The 19,956-nt window shown below is 40.7% G+C and overlaps 2 protein-coding genes across 2 annotated transcripts; both read left to right on the forward strand.

The window, feature by feature from the left end:
• The first annotated feature begins 6,216 nt into the window (after window positions 1-6,216).
• Window positions 6,217-19,468, forward strand: LOC149975181 (uncharacterized). Its single transcript, XM_021573784.3, has 5 exons — window positions 6,217-6,234; window positions 6,650-6,745; window positions 12,693-12,792; window positions 13,041-19,062; window positions 19,173-19,468. Exons 1-4 carry the CDS (start codon window positions 6,217-6,219, stop codon window positions 13,202-13,204), a joined length of 378 nt encoding a protein of 125 aa, XP_021429459.3. The 3' UTR covers window positions 13,205-19,062; window positions 19,173-19,468.
• On the forward strand, window positions 13,828-19,468 carry LOC149975182 (uncharacterized). Its single transcript, XM_090210872.1, has one exon. The coding sequence runs from the start codon at window positions 13,828-13,830 to the stop codon at window positions 19,018-19,020; it is 5,193 nt and encodes a 1,730-aa protein (XP_090066998.1). The 3' UTR covers window positions 19,021-19,468.
• Window positions 19,469-19,956: the final 488 nt, after the last annotated feature.

Consider the following 19,956-nt stretch of genomic DNA (forward strand, 5'->3'; position numbering starts at 1 on the left):
TCCCCAAGAACACAGTGGCCTCCATCATTCTTAAATGAAAGAAGTTTGGAACCACCAAGACTCTTCCTAGAGCTAGCCGCCCGGCCAAACTGAGCAATTGGGGAAGAAGGGCCTTGGTCAGGGAGGTGAACAAGAACCCAATGGTCATTCTGACAGAGCTCCAGAGTTCCTCTTTGGAGATGTTAGAACCTTCCTGAAGGACAACCATCTCTGCTGCACTCCACCAATCAGGCTTTTATGGTAGGGTGGCCAGGCGGAAGCCATTCCTCAGGAAAAGGCACATGACAGCCGGCTTGGAGTTTGCAAAAAGGTACCTCAAGACTCTCAGACCATGAGAAACAAGATTCTCTGGTGTGATGAAACCAAGATTGAACTCTTTGGCCTGAATGCCAAGTGTCACGTCTGGAGGAAACTTGGCACCACCCCTAAGGCGAAGCATGGTGGTGGCAGCAACAAAAAAGTTAAGAAAGTATTTACTAAAATAAACTGAAGTAAAAAATAAATATCTGAAATAAAAAATGCAAATAAGAAAAATAACTAATAATTAAGGAGTAACAATAAAATAGCAGTAGCGAGGCAATATACAGTGGGTACCGGTACAGAGTCAATGTGCGGCACCGGTTAGTCGAGGTAATTGAGGTAATATGTACATGTAGGTAGAGGTAAAGTGACTATGCATGGATAATAAACAGAGAGAAGCAGCAGCTTCTTGGCTGACAATGCAAATAGTCCAGGTAGCTTGGGGATAGAAGCTGTTAAGAAGCCTTTTTGACCTAGTTTTGGCACTCCGGTACCGCTTGCCGTGTGGTACCGGAGAGAACAGTCTATGACTAGGGTGGCTGGAGTCTTTGGCAATTATTTGGCCTTCCTCTGACACCGCCTGGTATAGAGGTGCTGGATGGCAGGAAGCTTACCCTCTGTAGTGCCTTGCGGTCGTAGGCTGAGCAGTTGCCATACCAGGAGGTGATGCAACCATGCTCTCGATGGTGCAGCTATAGAGCTTTTTGAGGATCTGAGGACCCATGACAAATATTTTCAGTCTCCTGAGGGGGAATAGGCATTGGTTGGATGCCACCTCTGGATGAGAATTTTATTGTTTTCTTATGGCCTTATACAGCTCGTTGAGTGCCGTCTTAGTGCCAGTATCGATTTGTGTTGGTAAATAAACAGCTCCGAAAAATATAGATGAAAACTCTCTTGGTAAATACTGTGGTCTACAGCTTATCATGAGATACTTTACCTCGGGCGAGCAAAACCTTGATATTAGATTTCGTGCACCAGCTGTTATTTACAAATAGACACAGACTGCCCCCCCTCGTCTTACCGGAAGCAGCTGTTCTATCTTGCCGATGGTCTGAAAACCCCACCAGCAGTATGTTATCCATGTTGTCGTTCAGCCACAACTCGGTAAAACATAAGATATTACCGTTTTTAATGTCCCGTTGGCAGGATAGTCTTGATCGGAGCTCATTTATTTTGTTATCCTATGATTGCACGTTGGCTAATAGGACTGATGGTAGATGGGGATTACTCACTCACTGTTGGATCCTTACAAGGCACCCCGTGCTACGTCCCCGATATCTCCTTCTCTTCTTCATGCGAATTATGGGAATTTGGGCCTTGTTTTTTTTGGTCCGGTACCCACATTTTGTTGTGTTACAGCCTGATTTCAAAATGGATTAAATATATTGGTTTTGTTTCTATCTTAGCCAGCTATACACAATACCCCATAATGACAAAGTGAAGAAAAAATCTAAATGTTTGCACATTTATTGAAAATGAAATAAATAAATATCTAATTTACATAAGTATTCACACCCCTGAGTCAATACAATCACCTTTGGTAGCGATTACAGCTGAGACACTTTCTGGTTAAGTCTACCGTATTGTACAACACCTGGATTGTACAATACTTGCACATTATTATTTTTTAATTATTTTTTAAATTCTTCAAGCTCTGTCAAGTTGGTTGTTGATCATTGCAAGACAGCCATTTTGAAGTCTTGCCATAGATTTTAAAGCCGATTTAAGTGAAAACTGTGACTAAGCCTCTCAGGAACATTAAACATTGTCTTGGTAACCAACTCCAGTGTTTATTTGGCCTTGTGTTTTAGGTTATTGCCCTGCTGAAAGGTCATTTATACTATAGAATTTTGCTTGTGCTTAGCTTTATTCCATTTATTTTTATCCTAAAAAACTCCCTAGTCCTTGCCGATTACAATCATACCCATAACATGATGCAGCCACCACCATGCTTTAAAATATGAAGAGAGGTACTCAGTGATGTGTTGTGTTGAATTTGCCCCAAACAACACTTTGTTTAAACATTTTTTAAAGAACAGGATGCATGTACAGGCTTCCTTCTATTCACTCTGTCATTTAGGATAGTATTTTGGAGTAACTACACAGTTATTTTTTTTTACCCCTTTTTTCTCCCCAATTTCGTGATCTGTTTCATCACTGCAACTCCCCAACAAGCTCAGGAGAGGCGAAGGTCAGGTCATGCGTCCTCCGAAACATGATCCACCAAGTCACGCTTCTTAACACCTGCTCGCTTATCCCGGAAACCAGCTGCACCAATGTGTCAGAGGAAACACTGTTCAACTGACGACCGCAGTCAGCCTGCAGGTGCCCAGTCCGCCACAAGGAGTCGCTAGAGTGCGATGAGCCAAGTATAGCCCTCCCCAGCCAAAACCTCCCCTAACCTGGATGATGCTGGGCCAATTGTGCGCCGCCCTATGGAACTCCTGCTCACGGCCGGTTGCGACACCGCAAGACTGTGATGCAGTGCCTTAGCCCGCCTCGCCACTTGGGAGGCCTAACTACAATGTTTTTGATCCATCCACAGTTTTTCTCCTATCACAGCCATTAAACGTTGTGACTGTTTTAATGTCACCGTTGACCTCATGGTGAAATACCTGAGTGGTTTTCTCCTTCTCCGGCAACTAAGTTTGGAAGGATGCCTGTGTAGGCCGTCATTGTAAATAATAATTTGTTCTTAAACTGTCTTGCCTAGTTAAATAAAATTTCAATAAAAATCAAATAAATACAAATCTTTGTAATGACTAGGTGTATTAATACACCATCCAAAGTGTAAATTAATAACTTCTCCATACTCAAAGGGATATTCAATGTCTGCTTTTTTTTTACCCAGCTACCAATAGGTGCCCTTTGGAAAACTTCCCTGGTCCTTGTGGTTGAATCTGTGTTTGAAATTCCCTGCTCGACTGAGGGACCTTACAGATAATTGTATGAGTCCATGCAACTTAGTGAGTCCATGCAACTTATGTGACTTGTTAAGCACATTTTTACTCCTGAACTTATTTAGGCTTGCCATAACAAAGAGGTTAAATACTTATTGACTCAAGACATTTCAGCTTTCACTTTTAATTAATTTGTAAACATTTCTAAAAACATAATTCCACTTTGACATTATGGGGTATTGTGTGTAGGCCAGTGACAGTAACACAAAATCTCAATGTAATCCATTTTAAACTCAGGCTGTAACACAACGAAAAAGTAGAGTGTGAATAGTTTCTGAAGGCACTGTACATTTATTTAGCAACACTCGCACACGCAACATGGCCGGTGAGGTTTGCAAGTAAATCAATTCAAACTTTATTTAAAGTGCATTTAAAGTTTGATTTTATTTAGTCCAATTCTTTAACTTAGATTTTGGGTTGAGATGGAAACGTGAATACAACATATCAATGATTAGTTGTAATTAAAGCCAGACAGTGGCACAGATGGAACTATTGAAGCATAAGATAAATCACCTTCAAATGTTGCGTTTGTAACAGTATAGCTTCCGTCCCTCTCTTTGCCCCTACCTGGGCTCAAACCAGGGACCCTCTGCACACATAGACAACAGTCACCCTTGAAGCATCGTTACACATCGCTCCACAAAAGCCACAACTACTTCAAGGTCTCAGAGCAAGTGACGTCCCCGATTGAAACGCTATTAGCGAGCACCCTGCTAACTAGCTAGCCATTTCACACTGGTTACACGTTGACAGTCTAAGCCCTGTCTAAGCTGGGGTAGAGGGTTCTACTTAGCTATATGGAATTGTTATAAGGTCATACGAAGGATAATTCTGCTATTTGATTTTGAACATTTATATTTGGCCTTACTGCTATTAGCCCATACAAACATATTGAATAACAGAGTCACTACATGGAACAACAGATAGTACCCCCTAAAAAATCTAAAGGAAGTTTGTTCTGGAGTGTCTGTCATACTGTATATCTGAGAGATATAAGAAAGATCAGGAATTTATTGTGTATATTATGTATTTAACCCCTTATTTTTGGCACTGAACAGTCTCCGTATATACTTCCATAAATGTTTTCAACTGGTACCAGGGGACCTTCAGACAAGTCTTGTGAGGCCTGCGGACATGTTCATTAGAGTCTCACTTTTCCACAGAGGGGTCATATTAATGTGTAGCCCAATAGAGACAGTGTGTAGCCCAATAGAGACAGAAGTTGGCACTGACTTCAGACTAGTTCCAAGACGCTTGTGGGGGTCCTTTAGACAAGTCTGGTGAGGCCTGTGTACGTGTTCGTGAGAGTTTCACCTTTCCATATGGGTCAAAACAGTTTGTACAGTCATGGACAAAAGTTTTGAGAATGACACAAATATGAATTTCCACCAAGTTTGCTGCTTCAGTATCTTTAGATATTTTTGTCAGATGTTACTATGGAATACTGAAGTATAATTAGAAGCATTTCATAAGTGTCAAAGGCTTTTATTGACAATTACATGAAGTTGATGAAAAGAGTCAATATTTGCAGTGTTGACCCTTCTTTATCAAGACCTCTGCAATCCGCCCTGGCATGCTGTCAATTAACTTCTGGGCCACATCCTGACTGATGGCAGCCCATTCTTGCATAATCAATGCTTGGAGTTTGTCAGAATTTGTGGATTTTTGTTTGTCCACCCACCTCTTGAGGATTGACCACAAGTTCTCAATGGGATTAAGGTCTGGGGAGTTTCCTGGCCATGTACCCAAAATATCAATGTTTTGTTCCCCGAGTCACTTAGTTATCACTTTTGCCTTATGGCAAGTTGCTCCATCATGCTGGAAAAGGCATTGTTCGTCACCAAACTGTTCCTGGATGGTTGGGAGAAGTTGCTCTCGGAGGATGTGTTGGTACCATTCTTTATTAATGGCTGTGTCCTTAGGCAAAATTGTGAGTGAGCCCACTCCCTTGGCTGAGAAGCAACCCCACACATGAATGGTCTCAGGATGCTTTACTGTTGGCATGACACAGGACTGATGGTAGCTCTCACCTTGTCTTCTCCGGACAAGCTTTTTTCCGAATGCCCCAAACAATCAGAAAGGGGATTCATCAGAGAAAATGACTTTACCCCAGTCCTCAGCAGTCCAATCCTTCTACCTTTTGCAGTATATCAGTCTGTCCCTGATGTTTTTCCTAGAGAGAAGTGGCTTCTTTGCTGCCCTTCTTGAACACCAGGCCATCCTCCAAAAGTATTTGCCTCACTGTGCGCACAGATGCACTCACACCTGCCTGCTGCCATTCCTGAGCAAGCTCTGTACTGGTGGTGCCCCAATCCCACAGCTGAATCAACTTTAGGAGACGGTCCTGGCACTTGGGTGCCGTGAAGCCTTCTTCACAACAATTGAACCGCTCTCCTTGAAGTTCTTGATGATCCGATAAATGGTTGATTTAGGTGCAATCTTACTGGCAGCAATATCCTTGCCTGTGAAGCCCTTTTTGTGCAAAGCAATGATGACGGCACGTGTTTCCTTTGCAGGTAACCATTGTTGACTGAGGAAGAACAATGATTCCAAGCACCACCCTCCTTTTGAAGCTTCCAGCCTTGTCCTCATCAACATTCACACCTGTGTTAACGAGAGAACCATTCACATGATGTCAGCTAGTCCTTATGTGGCAGGTTTGAATTGCAGTGGAAATGTTTTTTGGTGATTCAGTTAATTTGCATGGCAAAGAGGGACTTTGCAATTAATTGCAATTCATCTGATCACTCTTCATAACATTCTGGAGTATATGCAAATTGCCATCATACAAACTGAGCCAGCAGACTTGTGAAAATTAATATTTGTGTCATTCTCAAAACTTTTGGCCACGACTGTAGGCCAAACATTTCGGACGCAACAGACAATTTTGTGAGAGGACCGGATTTCTTGATGTCTCATGTTCTGACAAACACCACTCTAGCTCTGACAGCATATGTGGAAGTTCGACATCGTAGGATGTGTTGGAATGAGACGCATCCAATGCAAAAAAACAGATATAACTAGCTTAATCTGACAGATAGTTATGGGGATTTTTTATTATGCTCATTTGATTTATGCGTTAAAATTATATGAAGTAAAAATATATATCTCCAAAGTTATTTTTTTTTAAATTATATGAAGAAAAATTAAATATCCCAAAAGTTGTGCACTGGGCCTTTACTAGCCATGTATTATCTGACCGATATAGCCGTCTGTAGCGCGGGCAAATTATTTCCTTTTCTGCTCCCATACACAATGGCTTTTGCGGCTGTTTTCATTTTGGGGGGGATATTCTGTGCCATTGAAGTCGGTATCTGTTCACACAGTACCGGACAGGACCGGGAGCCGCTACAGTTCTGTTCATGGGGTAGACTGAATCTGCGCAGCAGCGGGAGGATAGCCGCAAGTGCGACGACGAGGAAGCAAAAGCAGATGAGGAGAGTGCGAACAACCTACAGGATGGCGAGACTCCTGATGCCAAGGTAAAACTAAATAGCAGATTGATGTATTGATAACTAACCCAACAGGAAACACATTTCTATATCTACAGCATCATCAAGGGGATGTTGTCCTTAAATAGCTGAAGTGAAATTTAGGGAACGTTTTAAATATGGACAGAGGAGTGCATAAACAATCACCACACTGTTACAGTACATGTATCTTATTACGTCTTCTTATCAAATGGTAGGCTTTTATTCGACTATGTTAATAGAATAACCTGTGTATGTCTCCTGACATTCAAGTGAAAGGCTTATATGGCCAATTAAAGCCTCACAATAAGAGACGATGTTTCTCAACTGTCTGCGAAGTGTTGTTTTTGTCGGGCTGCAGAGATAAGGTTGGTCATTCAGTTGATTGAAGTGAGCACCAGTGCCAGATACCGACCCATTTAACAACAATACCTTTGATACAGTATCTATTTTCACTGCTTCACAAAGTATTCCACTTCATTCCCAAGTATTTAAATGAATTAAATGGCACTGGAAATAGGCTAGGTATAAAATCAAAGGGTTACATTTTCACTACTGGAAATTGTCCAACTATTATCTTTCCAGGATATATATTAGATATATATGACTAAAATGAGAAGACGTTTTACAATCGGAAATGATACAATACCTCTGTCAAATGGCCACCGGAATATTGCATTGACCCCCCCCCCCCCCCCCATTTGTTTGTACACTGCTGCTACTCGCTGTTTATTGTCTATGCGTCGTCACTTCATCCCTACCTACATGTACAAATTAATTAACTAACCTGTACCCCGCACACTGACTCGGTATATAGCCTCGTCATTGTTATGTTATTGTGCTACTTTTATCTTTTTACTTTAGTTTATTTGGTAAATATTTTCTTAACTCTTCTTGAACTGCACTGTTGGTTAAGGGCTTGTAAGTAAGCATTTCATGGAAAGGTCTACACTTCTAGTATTTGGCGCATGTGACAAATAAAGTTTGATTTGATGTTCTCTTTTTAGTCATAGTTATGGTCTGATACAGATAGGCTATTCTTTGGTTTATTCCTATTGATTTGCTTTGCAAAGCATCACCTTCGGTGCTCGGTTATCTCCACCAAGTCTGTCCCCCAAATAATTTGATTTGCTGGTTTTAAGCATTACTTTCAAATAGGTCTTTGTTGACTGTTGCTGGGTACTATCGTCCTCCATCAGCACCGGCCTGTACCCTACCTGCCCTAAACGCTCTCCTGGCCCCTTACACTAAGTCTGAATTTGTCCTGCGAGGTGACCTAAACTGGTACATGTTTGAACCACCTGACCAAGTCCTAATTTTGTCTTTTAAACATTATATGTGTTATTGTTTTTACCATCGAGAACCACTTTGGAAACAATTGTTTTAATTAATACTTTCAAGTGATATCCTCTGGGTCCACATTGAACATTTTGTGTTATATGTCTGTTACCCAAAATAAATTCAATTCAAAGCAATGGGACTCCCTACATTTTTCTCAGAGTACTACCAATCCCACAAGGTATGACTGCAAACACCCAGAAAAGGCTACTCTCCTCGATGTTATCCTCACAAATAATCCTGATCGGTATCAGTCTGGTGTTTTCTGTACTGACCGTAGTGATCACTGTTTTACAGCCCGTGTTCATAATGGCTGCTCAGTGAAATGACCTGTCCTGATTTGTCATAGACGCTTGCTAAAAAACTTTAATGAGCAAGCCTTCCTTCATGAACTGGCCTCTGTAAAATGGTATAGAATCAGCTTGATCCCCTCTGTCGAAGACACTTTAACTTTATTTAAAAATTAAAAAAATATTTTCAGTGGTATTGTTAATAAACACATCCCCATAGCGAAAACAAGAATTCAAAACAGGTTCAGCCCCTGGTTCGACCGTGATCTTGCCGAGTTACTGCAAGAATTGCATTAGGCGAAAGGCTCGGAACACACATACTCAGGCTGGCTCTCGTTCAGGCAAATGAGAAATAAGTGCACTCGGGCTATCCGGAAGGCCAAAGTTAGTTACTAGTTTGCTCTCTGTGTGTCTAACACCAAGAAGTTCTGGAAAAAGGTGAAAGATCTGGAGAATAAACCCTCCTCCTCACAGCTGCCCATGTCCCTTAATGTTGATGATGTGGTTGTTACTGACAAGAAGCACATGGCTGAGCTCTTTAATCACCACTTCATTAAGTCAGGATTCCTATTTGACTCAGCCATGCCTCTTAGCCCGTTCAACATTTCCTCAGGGGAAATGGGAACTCCTTCTAATGCGACTAGCCCCGATGCTCCTCCCTCTTTTTCCCCTGCCCTGCTACAAAGTTTCTCCCTGCAGGCGGTCACTGGGTCCGAGGTGCTAAAGGAGCTCCCTAAACTTGACCCCAAAAAAACATCTGGGTCAGGTGGTTTAGACCCTTTCTTGTTTGTACCATGTTTTGTGCTAGTACCGTGTTGTTCTGCTGGAATGTTGTGTTGCTACCATGCTGTGTTGTCATGTGTTGCTGCATTGTCTCTCTTGTCGTGATGTGTGTTTTATCCTATATATGTCTTTTATCTTGAATCCCAGCACCCGTGCACGCAAGAGGCCTTTGTAAATAATAATTTGTTCTTAACTGACTTGCCTAGTTAAATAAAAGGTTAAATAAAAATAAATAAAATACAAACAAAGTCCTTTACTTTCTTAGTAGGCTCTCTCTAATAACTCGGAGTTTATATCATTCTCACAATACAATCTCATTGCAATTTTTTCAGATTTATCCCACATGAAAATTACAATAGTTGATTTATGCATGAATACTGTATTATTACTAAAGTTACAAAAGTGCTGTGTTTTTGAGTCGTGCAAAAGAACAGCCCTTAGCCGTGGTATATTGGCCATATATCACACCTTGTGCCTTATTGCTTAAGTATACTACAGTTTACTACAAAATTCTATAGTAAGTACTGCAGTATTCTATAGTAAACTGTAATATTCTTTCATGTGAGATTAGGCTACATATTTTATAGGCATGGTCAAAGGGCAATACATCTACAGCTCTGTAAGGGACCTGACTGTTCATATTCAATTACACATTGTGTCAGTCCTTTTTGACACTTCTCTGCGAGTCAATGTTTGGCTTTTGATTGTGTGTTGCTATTATTATGCTGCCTCTTAGCCAGGTCTTCTCTGAGAATAATATGTCTTCCTCAATGGGACTAACCTTAAAGAGATACTATCTTCTTGTGTCATTGGAGGGTCCATTCATTATTTGCACTATCATGGTCCATGTTTGACTTTTCAGTTGTTGGAGACCATTGAATAGAATACCAGAATACCAGTGGAAACTGCTACTAGTGGAATGGTGACCTTCCACTCATAGATGTATCTAAGGGCTTGATTCAATCCGTATAGCCCAAGTTCAGCGCTATAGTGCGATTGATGTTTATAGACAATGTTGCCACGTTTGCGGAGACTGCATTCACGGTAAACGCTGACTGTATTCACGGTAAACGCTGCATAAGTCGGCTCAATCGGTAATTACCTTTACATTTCAACTGAGCTATAGTGCTGAACTTTGGCGATACCGATTGAATCTAGCCCTAAATTAAGTGTGTGACCCTAGAGAGAGAGAGAGAGAGAGAGATAGAATTTCACCTTGTCTGCACTCTTTATAAAGCATTGATTATCTTTGCACTGTAAGACACGATGAGCTCAGCTGTGGGTGAGCAGGAAGTCTGTTAGCTGTGTCTGAGGACTCAAATTCTTCATTAAATACTTAGGTTACACAGTATAATACCTTTCCAGATTAAGCCATTATACATGCTTTTAACATGTGTAGATGCTTACAAAGGCTTCACAAATGTTGACAAATAATTACTTTTTTGTCGTTGTTTATAAATAGATAGAGAATTAAATTGAATAGATTCATTCATTAAAAGCTTATTCATGATCATTTATTACCAAATGTTACCACTTGATTACCAATTTAGATATTCAAGGGATTAAAAAGAAACAACTACAATGGCTTTGTTGCTGAGGGTTTGTGTGTGTGTGTGTGTGAGCTGTTTTAAAGGACCACTCCACAGCAGGGATGGATAGAATCATGAGTCAGCAGCAGCTATGGTCCAGCCAACTGAGCCAAGTGTCTCTACATGGATGCTACCCAATTGGCACCCTATTCAGTTGTTGCCATTTAGGACAGACATCAAAACAGGGAAAGTACGTGTGGGTTGTGGAGTCCGTCACTAAAAGTCACAAGAATATGTCACAACGTAAAAGCGATGTAATGACACGAGGAACCATTGTGCAATGTTTATTTTGCACCTTGTCTCATGCATATTGGTCCAAAAAACTGTGTAGAAAACCTTGAACATTATCACATTATAGAAATAAATGAAGACGTGTACTTTGCTGTGTGTTTTTGGGCAGCATTTTTCTTGCAATGTTATTAGAGATGAACTATCTTCAGAGTAATGACTCGAGGCGTCGGTTATAAGGCGAAAGCTTTTTTTTTATTGATAAAACTTAACATTTTACCACTTTAGATTCTACAAAACAATAAAAGCAAGTTGCTAGCACAAGCCACGCAAATCAGGGTAGCCTAGTGGTTAGAGCGTTGGACTAGTAACCGGAAGGTTGCGAGTTCAAACCCCCGAGCTGACAAGGTACAAATCTGTCGTTCTGCCCCTGAACGGGCAGTTAACCCACTGTTCCCAGGCCGTCATTGAAAATAAGAATTTGTTCTTAACTGACTTGCCTGGTTAAATAAAGGTTAAATAAAATAAATAAATAAATAAATAAAAATCACTTGTCGGGTTCTTAAGTGGACCGCCAGTGAAAACATTGACATGTTTAAGATGAGACAGAGGCCCATTTGCCATTGTTCTTTGTTGTCTAGTAGTCACAGAATGACGAGCATCATCGGTGTCTCCTTGTAATACATTTCAACCAAGCACAAACACTACTGTTACTCATTTGTGCCTGAGATTCCTTTTTAGTAACCCAAGTTCTACAAATCTTCCAAGCTTATTTGTCTGAGGTGGCAAATTCTCAGATTCTTTGCATGCAAAATGATCATAACTTCATAGAGGACGTCCTGGTTCCTGATGAAAGCAATAAATAACATTACGGGATAACATGACTCATGCACTAGTACTACTATTGCAGTCTTAAAAGCTGTCCCCCTTTCTCCCAAAGGGAAATGTGATTCTGAAAAAAAGTGCATTTACATGTATTTAATCCTTACAAAAGTATATTGGCACATCCGTGCGTCAATCTAACTAACATAATACAAACATTCCCATAAAGAAATTAAGCTGGAGATATCATCTGCCTATGTTGGCCTTCCGCATCTGCAGTGGAAGGTGGCCGAGCTACAGCTGTGTTTGTCAGACCATGAGACATTCCGAAAATTGGCCTACAAACTATTATGTTATTACTCTCACGAACTTGATGGTGTTCTCCATTTTGCTCTATGACCCCCATTAGTGTCATGTCTGAAGGTAACCCATACACACGAATGAAAGTAAGTAGGTAGTTTTGTGCCAACAAAAATAAGGGCTTAAATATATATACAAAAATATATATATCTACTAGATATAGGACAGACACTTCAAAACACTTATAACACTTCATTATTATAAATTGTTTTACTGTCTTTTTTGCCATTTATGAATGTGTTATTCAATGCATTTATATGGGCTAAATTCAATATTTTATATTTAAAAAAAGTATATATATATATATATATATAAAGAAGATACCTGAAAGAGATCCTAAAATTAAAAATCAAATAGCTAAATGATCCTTGTTATCTTACAACAATTCCATATGCTAGTTTAGTACCCGCCCCACCCCACCCCAGAGGTCAAGTTATGTTGTATGTATGTGTGTATATATATATATATATATATATATATATATATATATATCTATATATATATATATATATATATATATATCTCAAAATGTTCCCTTCTCCGTTTTAGTTACTCCAAAAGAATGGACAGATCTCCGGGCTGAGTGAAAAAGCAGCGGGCAAGATTGAGGAGGTCAACGGACTGTGTGAAGACAGGGTCGTTGCAGACGGTGAGTCATCACAGTGTGGACGAGAGTTAATTTGTGTGTGAATGAGAAAGGATTTACTTTTGGTTTCTTTGAAAAAGAGTTCCGTTGTTTCCTCAAGTTCTTGCAATGTTACGATCATGGTGAACACTTCACATTAAGCTATATATGTGGTTGTAAAGAGTTTATTTGTAGTTTATAATTATAGGTTATTTGTATGAATCAGGCAATTTAACAGTTTTGGGTAATGCATATTTGTTTTTTCATTACAGTTGGTGAGACAAATTCAGTTATCATTTCTCAGGATAAGGACATTCCGGAGACGATAGAGACTCTCACAGAGAATATACCACCTCTGGAAAATGTGATGGGAAGGAATCACCAGATGCAGACGATGAGGCATCAACAAATGAGACTGAAACAGAAGTTAAATTAAATTAAGTCAATGAACGTTTTTAAAAATTCTTCAGTTCAATTGGTTTAAAATTTACATTGAAAAAAGACTGACACAACACAAGAAGACGTGAGCCCTAAGAAAGTAGATGGCGAAGCAGTAACTCCTGAGGATATCAAGGACACAAAAGAGACCACTATAGATAATGCTGAGGAGAATACCGAGCAGAGCAGATCTGACTGATGATACAATAAAATAAATTGTTGGTGATACACCAAAAGAGTCTGTTGGCGATACACAAAAAGAGCTTCTAGATGATACACTAGAAACACTGGTTGACGAAATACTAAAAGAGCCTGCTGATGATATACCAGATGAGCCTACTGATGATACACAAAAAGAGCTTCTAGATGATACACTAGAAACACTGGTTGACGAAATACTAAAAGAGCCTGCTGATGATATACCAGATGAGCCTACTGATGATACACAAAAAGAGCTTCTAGATGATACACTAGAAGAAGCGCATATCGACGATGCACCAAATGAGGTTGTTGATGACACAACAGAGGAACCTGCTGATGATTGTACCTCTTGCCATATGATGACAGACCTCACATTTGTGACATTTTCTCTATAAAACCACCAAGGAACATACCATAGAAATGATAGAACCTAAGGAGGAAGTCACACCTGAAGAAGTGGCAAAAGTAGAGAGAGAGGCAGAGGCACCAGCCCCACTGGTTCCGGTAGTTGACGAAATGTCTCCATTGAAACATTTTTTCCTGACAGGAAAAATACACAAGCAGGTTAATCAAGAACCCACAAAAGAATACAAGACCGAACCCAAGGATGAACCCAAAGAGGAACCAAAGGAAGAAGTCAATGAGAAATCTAAGGACAAAGTCAAGGAGAAAGTAGAGGAGGAAGTCTTCCCAACCGAAGAGACAGAGGCACCAGCAACCATTCTGGATGTTGAAGAACAAATTATATCCCCAATTAAGAAGTTTTTCACTACTGGAATCTTTGTCGGTTTAAAGAAAAATAAAAAGCTTATAGAAGAGGAAACGCCCGAATATGCGACCGTTGAGAAGGAACAGGAACTGCAAAGCATTGAAAAACAGGAGGACATAAACACAGCAGAGGAAGCTGGACTTGAACAAGAACAAACAAAAGAGGAGATCAGTCCAGGTGTTGAGGGGGAACAAAATGAGAAAGAACTTCAATTTGAAATTGCAGCCACAATGTTAGCCGGAGTAACAGATTCCCTAATGGCTGAGGCATCCAATGTCCCCGAACTCATTAAGAGTAATGTCTCTAAAAGTAGTGGAAACAGAGAGGATGTTCTTGAAGAACAGACAGCTACTAATATATTACAGACAATTATCTCAAATGAAGCTGAACTTCTTAGGTCAGGAAGTTCAGTCCAGGATATTCTTGAAGACCTGTGTCCTTCTTGGAGTTTCGTAACCGTTATAACAAATAAAGTTGAAACAAATGAAGCCAAACTTCTTAGCTCTCAAAACAAAGTTAAAACACAGGAAGGTCTTGAAGAGCAGTCTCATTCTTGGGGATTTGTCACAGTCACAGAGGATGTTCCTGAAGAGGAGCCAGCTCCTGTGGTATTACTGACAGTTACCTCAAATGAGGCTCAACTTCTTAACTCTCAAGAGAAAGCTAAAACCCAAGGAAGTCCAGTCCAGGATATTATTGACAAGCAGTCTTCTTCTTGGGGATTCCACACAGTTATCTCAAATGAAGCAGAACTTCTTAGCTCACAAGAGAAAGCTAAAAATCAAGGAAGTCCACTGAGGAAGCTCTTGTCTGGGGCTGGTTTGAAGAAGCTTACTAGGAAGCGGAGAGGTAGTAAACCAGACAAGTTGACTGGATCTGGTGAGCATGTAACTGAGGATCTACTGTCATCCACAGATTCAGTGGAGTACCAGAAAGGAGAAAGTACTGCCTCTCTGCCAGAAGAATTATCAGCAGAGCAGGTAAATGTGTCTGCTCAGGCTGGGTTGAGCCACGAATCAGATGATGTAACCTCTGACAGTGAAAGGAAGAAGGATGGTACCTGGACTTCCTTCAAAAAACGAATGACACCTAAAAGACATCTCAAAAGATCCTCTGAGAGTGAGGATGAGTCAGCACTTGTAGGCTTACATGAGGAGCCAAAGCAAAGTGAAGGGGAACAGGTACTAGAACATATCACAGAAGAGCCCCAAAAAAAGGTTGATATATCTGTTTCTTGGGAGGCTTTCCTATGTGGATCTGCAAAGAGGAGGGGCAGAAAAACATCGGACTCAGAGGAGCAAGCACCCATGAATGAAGGTAAAATACTAAGCGAACCAGGAAACACTGCAGCGTTGCCATTGGACAGTTCTCAGGAGAGAGGTTATGAACATTTTACCTCTTCCCCTGAGCAAGTTGGAAGTCCCTCGGGGAGTGAAGGGGTGTCTACATGGAAATACCTTAAAAAGCTGATCACCTCAAAAACAAAGGCAAAAACCGAGGAGGCCGTCAAAGTTAACTCACCAGAGCAGATGCAATCTGGCATCGAAATCACCAAAGAGAAGTCTTCTTTTTCTCTAAAGAAACTCATCCCTGGACGCAAAAAGGGAAAGCATGGAGAAAAGCAGGAACCAATCTCTTCTGACAAGGCAGATATGGGTGTTGGATCGGACGATGAGGAGGACTCTGAAACGCCAGCAGTGGTCCCCATGTCAGAGTTTGATGCAGAAGAGCTAGGAGAGAAACACAACATATCAACTGAGGCTGTTATAGAAACTCTATTACACATAACAGAAGAAGAAACCCAGCCAGACGTCTCTAGCACTTTCACCAAATCGACCATACCCAAAGACACCCTGCCCACTGAAGCAGAAAAGGCTCAAGCCAAATATACTGTGGAACAGTTGGCCCCATCAACATCCCCCACTGCTATGGAAAACTTTGAGGACCTTACGGAATTCATAAGTAAACATCAGCAACTCAGTGATATACCTGAAGAAGTGTCTACTCCTGAAGAAGCCACTCAAGACGATACCATAGCCGAGGACCTAATAGAGTTGACATCTGAAGCAGTCACTGCCCCAGAACCTCTAGATGAAGAAACAACAGAAATGGTTTCAGCAGTGTCACAGCTGACAGATGAGTCCCCCAAAACATCAGGCAGCACAACACCTGTCCCAATAGAATACGAGTTAAAGGATACAGAGTTACTTCTGCATGAGACTGTTGATACCATTAGCAGAACCCAAACTCTCTCATTGGTAAATAGAAAAGGCCCACATCTGGAAGCTATTTCAGTTTCTCCACAAATATTACACACACCAAAAGAGAAGGAAGCAACAGTTTTGATAGCTCATGAAAAATCAGATGCAGTTGAAATCCGCACAGGTGAAGAGTCTCAACAAATTGATCTTGTTGATAAAAGCCCAGTGACTCCTATGGTAGAGTGTCCATCTGAGGTCACTGAGGTAGTACACACAGAGTTGGCACCTGAGGACACTGAAGAGTCTGATGCTGCAAGAATCACTACAGATGATTTACACAAAGCTGAAGATGAATCAATTCCAATCATACGCATAGAAACTGAAAAGGACCCACAAACAGAATTGGTAAATGAGTTAGAAGAGGCAAGACCAGAACTTGTAGCCTACATTAGTTCAGAAGAAGGTGTAGCTCAGGTTGACGAAAAGGTGGTAGCAGAAGAAACTCCACAGCCTGATACAGAGAGTCTGGATGTATCAGTCACAGACAAACTTATCTCCATACAACCTCTCACTCTTGAAGAAAAAGCGGAATTCCTGGATGTTGCGGAGGATGCTGCAGACAATGAGAATGCACCAGTTATAGAAACAATCACATGTGAGGTTCAAGATGTCACAGCTGCAATGCATGACGTTTCAATGTCGGAACCATCTGACGTTCTGGAATGTTTGATTGCCATAGTGACACCTGAAGTAGAATCCCCAGAGAAAAGGGATCCTGTGGGTTCTCTAAGACCACTTGAAGAAGCAAGACCAGTACTTGTCACCACCGTTAATTCAGAAGAAGCTCAGGTTGAAGGAAAGGACGTTCTGAAAACTTTGATTGCTGTAGTGGCACCTGAAGTAGAATCCCCAGAGAAGAAATATCCTTTGGGTGCTCTAAGACCACTCATATGCTCTGCTATGGTTCAGACACTAAAGGTAGAGGACATGGTTGTGATGAAGAATGTGCCTTCAGCACAGTTTGTTGATGGCCATGTGATCCAAGTACAAGTGACGGATGCAGAGCTAAAGTCAGCTGAAGAAATTGATGAGATAGTGCTTGAAGAGGGCTCATCTGATGCAAATGATCACAAGATTCTATTACAACAGGTGAACACTGAGATTGAATCAGATGAAGCAAATGTTAAGACAACCCGTGAGGTGGGCTCAACTGATGATCACGAGATTATAGTACAAGTGGCGGATGCAGCGTTAAAGTCTGCTCAAGTAATTGTTGATCAAGGGCTTGAAATGGACTCAACCAATGTCACTGATCATGAGATCCAATTAAGAGGGTTGGATGTAGAGATTGAATTAGCTGAAACAATTGTTGAGGAGACAGCACTTGAGGTGGTTTCCTCAACCGATATTAAAGAGGTCATAGACGTTTGTGACAAAATGGAGGACGAAGGAGAGGGTGAGAATGCCACTGAGAAGATTGAGGACTACATGTTTGAAGAGGCCAGCAGTATTATAACTCAGGAAATTGTCCAACATGTGCAGCAGAACTCTTCAGAAGACCCCAATGTTGTACCACAATCAAGTGAAAAGGCTGAAGTTGAATTATCGAGTGAAGCAGAAGTTTCGAAATCACCAGAGAATACACCATTCGCAGTTATAGAGAGTCAAGGACATCCACATGTAACTGCACAGGTGCAAAAGACAATTCATTTATTTGAAAACTACTTCGATCTTAATACTCAGGGAAATGCACAAGAACCTTCAGAAAAAGAAACGGAGCCCTCGATTGCTCTCGAAGTTGATACAGTATGTGAGGATAGAAAAACTCCTGAGGCATTTGTAGAGCCCACTTCTGAATTCAACAGCATACCTGACGACACAGTTCCCACTACATTTGCAGAGTCTTGTTCACAGGCAGATGTGCAAGATGTTTTTGGAACAGAGGCTGAATTCATGATTTATTCTGAAGTAGATCAAGCCATTGATGTTTCAGACTCTACTAGCGGGCATGAGAAGGAACTAGTGGGAATGGTAGTAGAATCAGCAAAGGAATCAGTGGAGTCGTTTGAAAAGAGACTATCTATTGAATCCCATGTCCATATCCATCTCCACATTAAACCCAGAGATACTGGAGTTGTGTCCGCGGGATTAGAGTCACCACTGCGTGCTATTTGGCCACCTCCATGTACTGTTGCAGAAGTTGCAGTGAATACTGACAGCCTTCTAACAGAATCAATAGAAAGTGCAAGTACTATTGCAAAAAGTTCTGTGAATACTGACTGCGTTCTAACAGAATCAATGGAAAGTGCTCAACTTTGTGAAGTCAGTCAAATTGAGCAAACCAGTGACACTGCACCTCATGTGCCACTGCATACCCCACCTGCAACAGTGCTGTACACCCTAAACCCTGAAACAGAACAGGTAATGACCAATGCAGTAGGGTCTAACCCACACATAGAGGAAGAGAATGACCTAGAACTGTGGCTGGATGCTGAGGAAGATATTGGCACAGTAAAATCCAATATCTTGGAGGTTCTAAGCAAAAAAACAGATAGAGGAGTAGAGAAGACGCTGCAGGACAGTGGAGATATATTTGATATTGCACTTGAGCCTCAAAGCTTTCTGTCCGGAGGTGATACCTAATAAGACTGCAGCCATTCCACCAAACTGACGTATCATGAACTGGTAAGTCAGCCCTTTACATTTCTTGTTATTCTACTTTGTATTTAAGTACTTGAAGAAGTACACAAATATAATGTCTCCTGAACTTGTCTCCTTGAACTTTCTTCTCTTAGGTTTAACCAGCTAAAGGAGTGCTGGACTACCAAAGAACAACCTGAAAGAGAAGATAGAAGTCCGCACATGAAGGATGACCCACCACAACGGAGCTAATGGAGACATTCTTCGGATCGTTGAATACATTAATGTTAGTTTCAATGTTATTATATCAAAGTTTAACTGTATGTGTAAATTACTTCTACTTATTTAAATACAATTTGTGTTCCTTTTCAAGGAACCATGTCATCTTATCGGAACTTGGAGGTACAATAATGTATATTATATCATATTTATGTTAAAATGTTTGAAAATGTTTGTTCTGTTTGTCCTTATTTATCGGAGTTTAGTTTTCAAAAGGTGGCGCTACAAAGTATTAACTTAAGGGGGCTGAATAATTTTGCACGCCCAATTTTTCAGTTTTTGATTTGTTAAAAAAGTTTGAAATATCCAATAAATGTCGTTCCACTTCATGATTGTGTCCCACTTGTTGTTGATTCTTCACAAAAAAATACAGTTTTATATCTTTATGTTTGAAGCCTGAAATGTGGCAAAAGGTCGCAAAGTTCAAGGGGGCCGAATACTTTCGCAAGGCACTGTATATTCCTCTTTGTCTTCAAATGTAATATTAACTAATACCTAAATGCAAAACATAAAATAGTTACATGAACACTTTTATATTTCAAAGCTGTGAATGAAATAAATGAAAACTATTTACATCTGGCTTGAAGGACCACTCTGAGCCTCTCGGGGCCTTTCTTACAGACGAGTTAAGGTTCTGTCACTATGCTTCTACCTATACTA

Source organism: Oncorhynchus mykiss, chromosome 19 (genome assembly GCF_057628025.1).
Source record: "Oncorhynchus mykiss isolate SJ-2025 chromosome 19, ASM5762802v1, whole genome shotgun sequence".
Classification (NCBI taxonomy): domain Eukaryota; kingdom Metazoa; phylum Chordata; class Actinopteri; order Salmoniformes; family Salmonidae; genus Oncorhynchus; species Oncorhynchus mykiss.

Bases quoted from the DNA above. Each gene is read 5' to 3' on its own strand.
- LOC149975181 (XM_021573784.3), top strand. The intron at 6,746-12,692 runs GTAAAACTAAAT...TCTCCGTTTTAG, and splicing joins GCGAGACTCCTGATGCCAAG to TTACTCCAAAAGAATGGACA. The intron at 12,793-13,040 runs GTGAGTCATCAC...TTTTCATTACAG, and splicing joins AGACAGGGTCGTTGCAGACG to TTGGTGAGACAAATTCAGTT.
- LOC149975182 (XM_090210872.1), top strand. From the start codon at position 13,828: ATGATAGAACCTAAGGAGGAAGTCACACCTGAAGAAGTGGCAAAAGTA.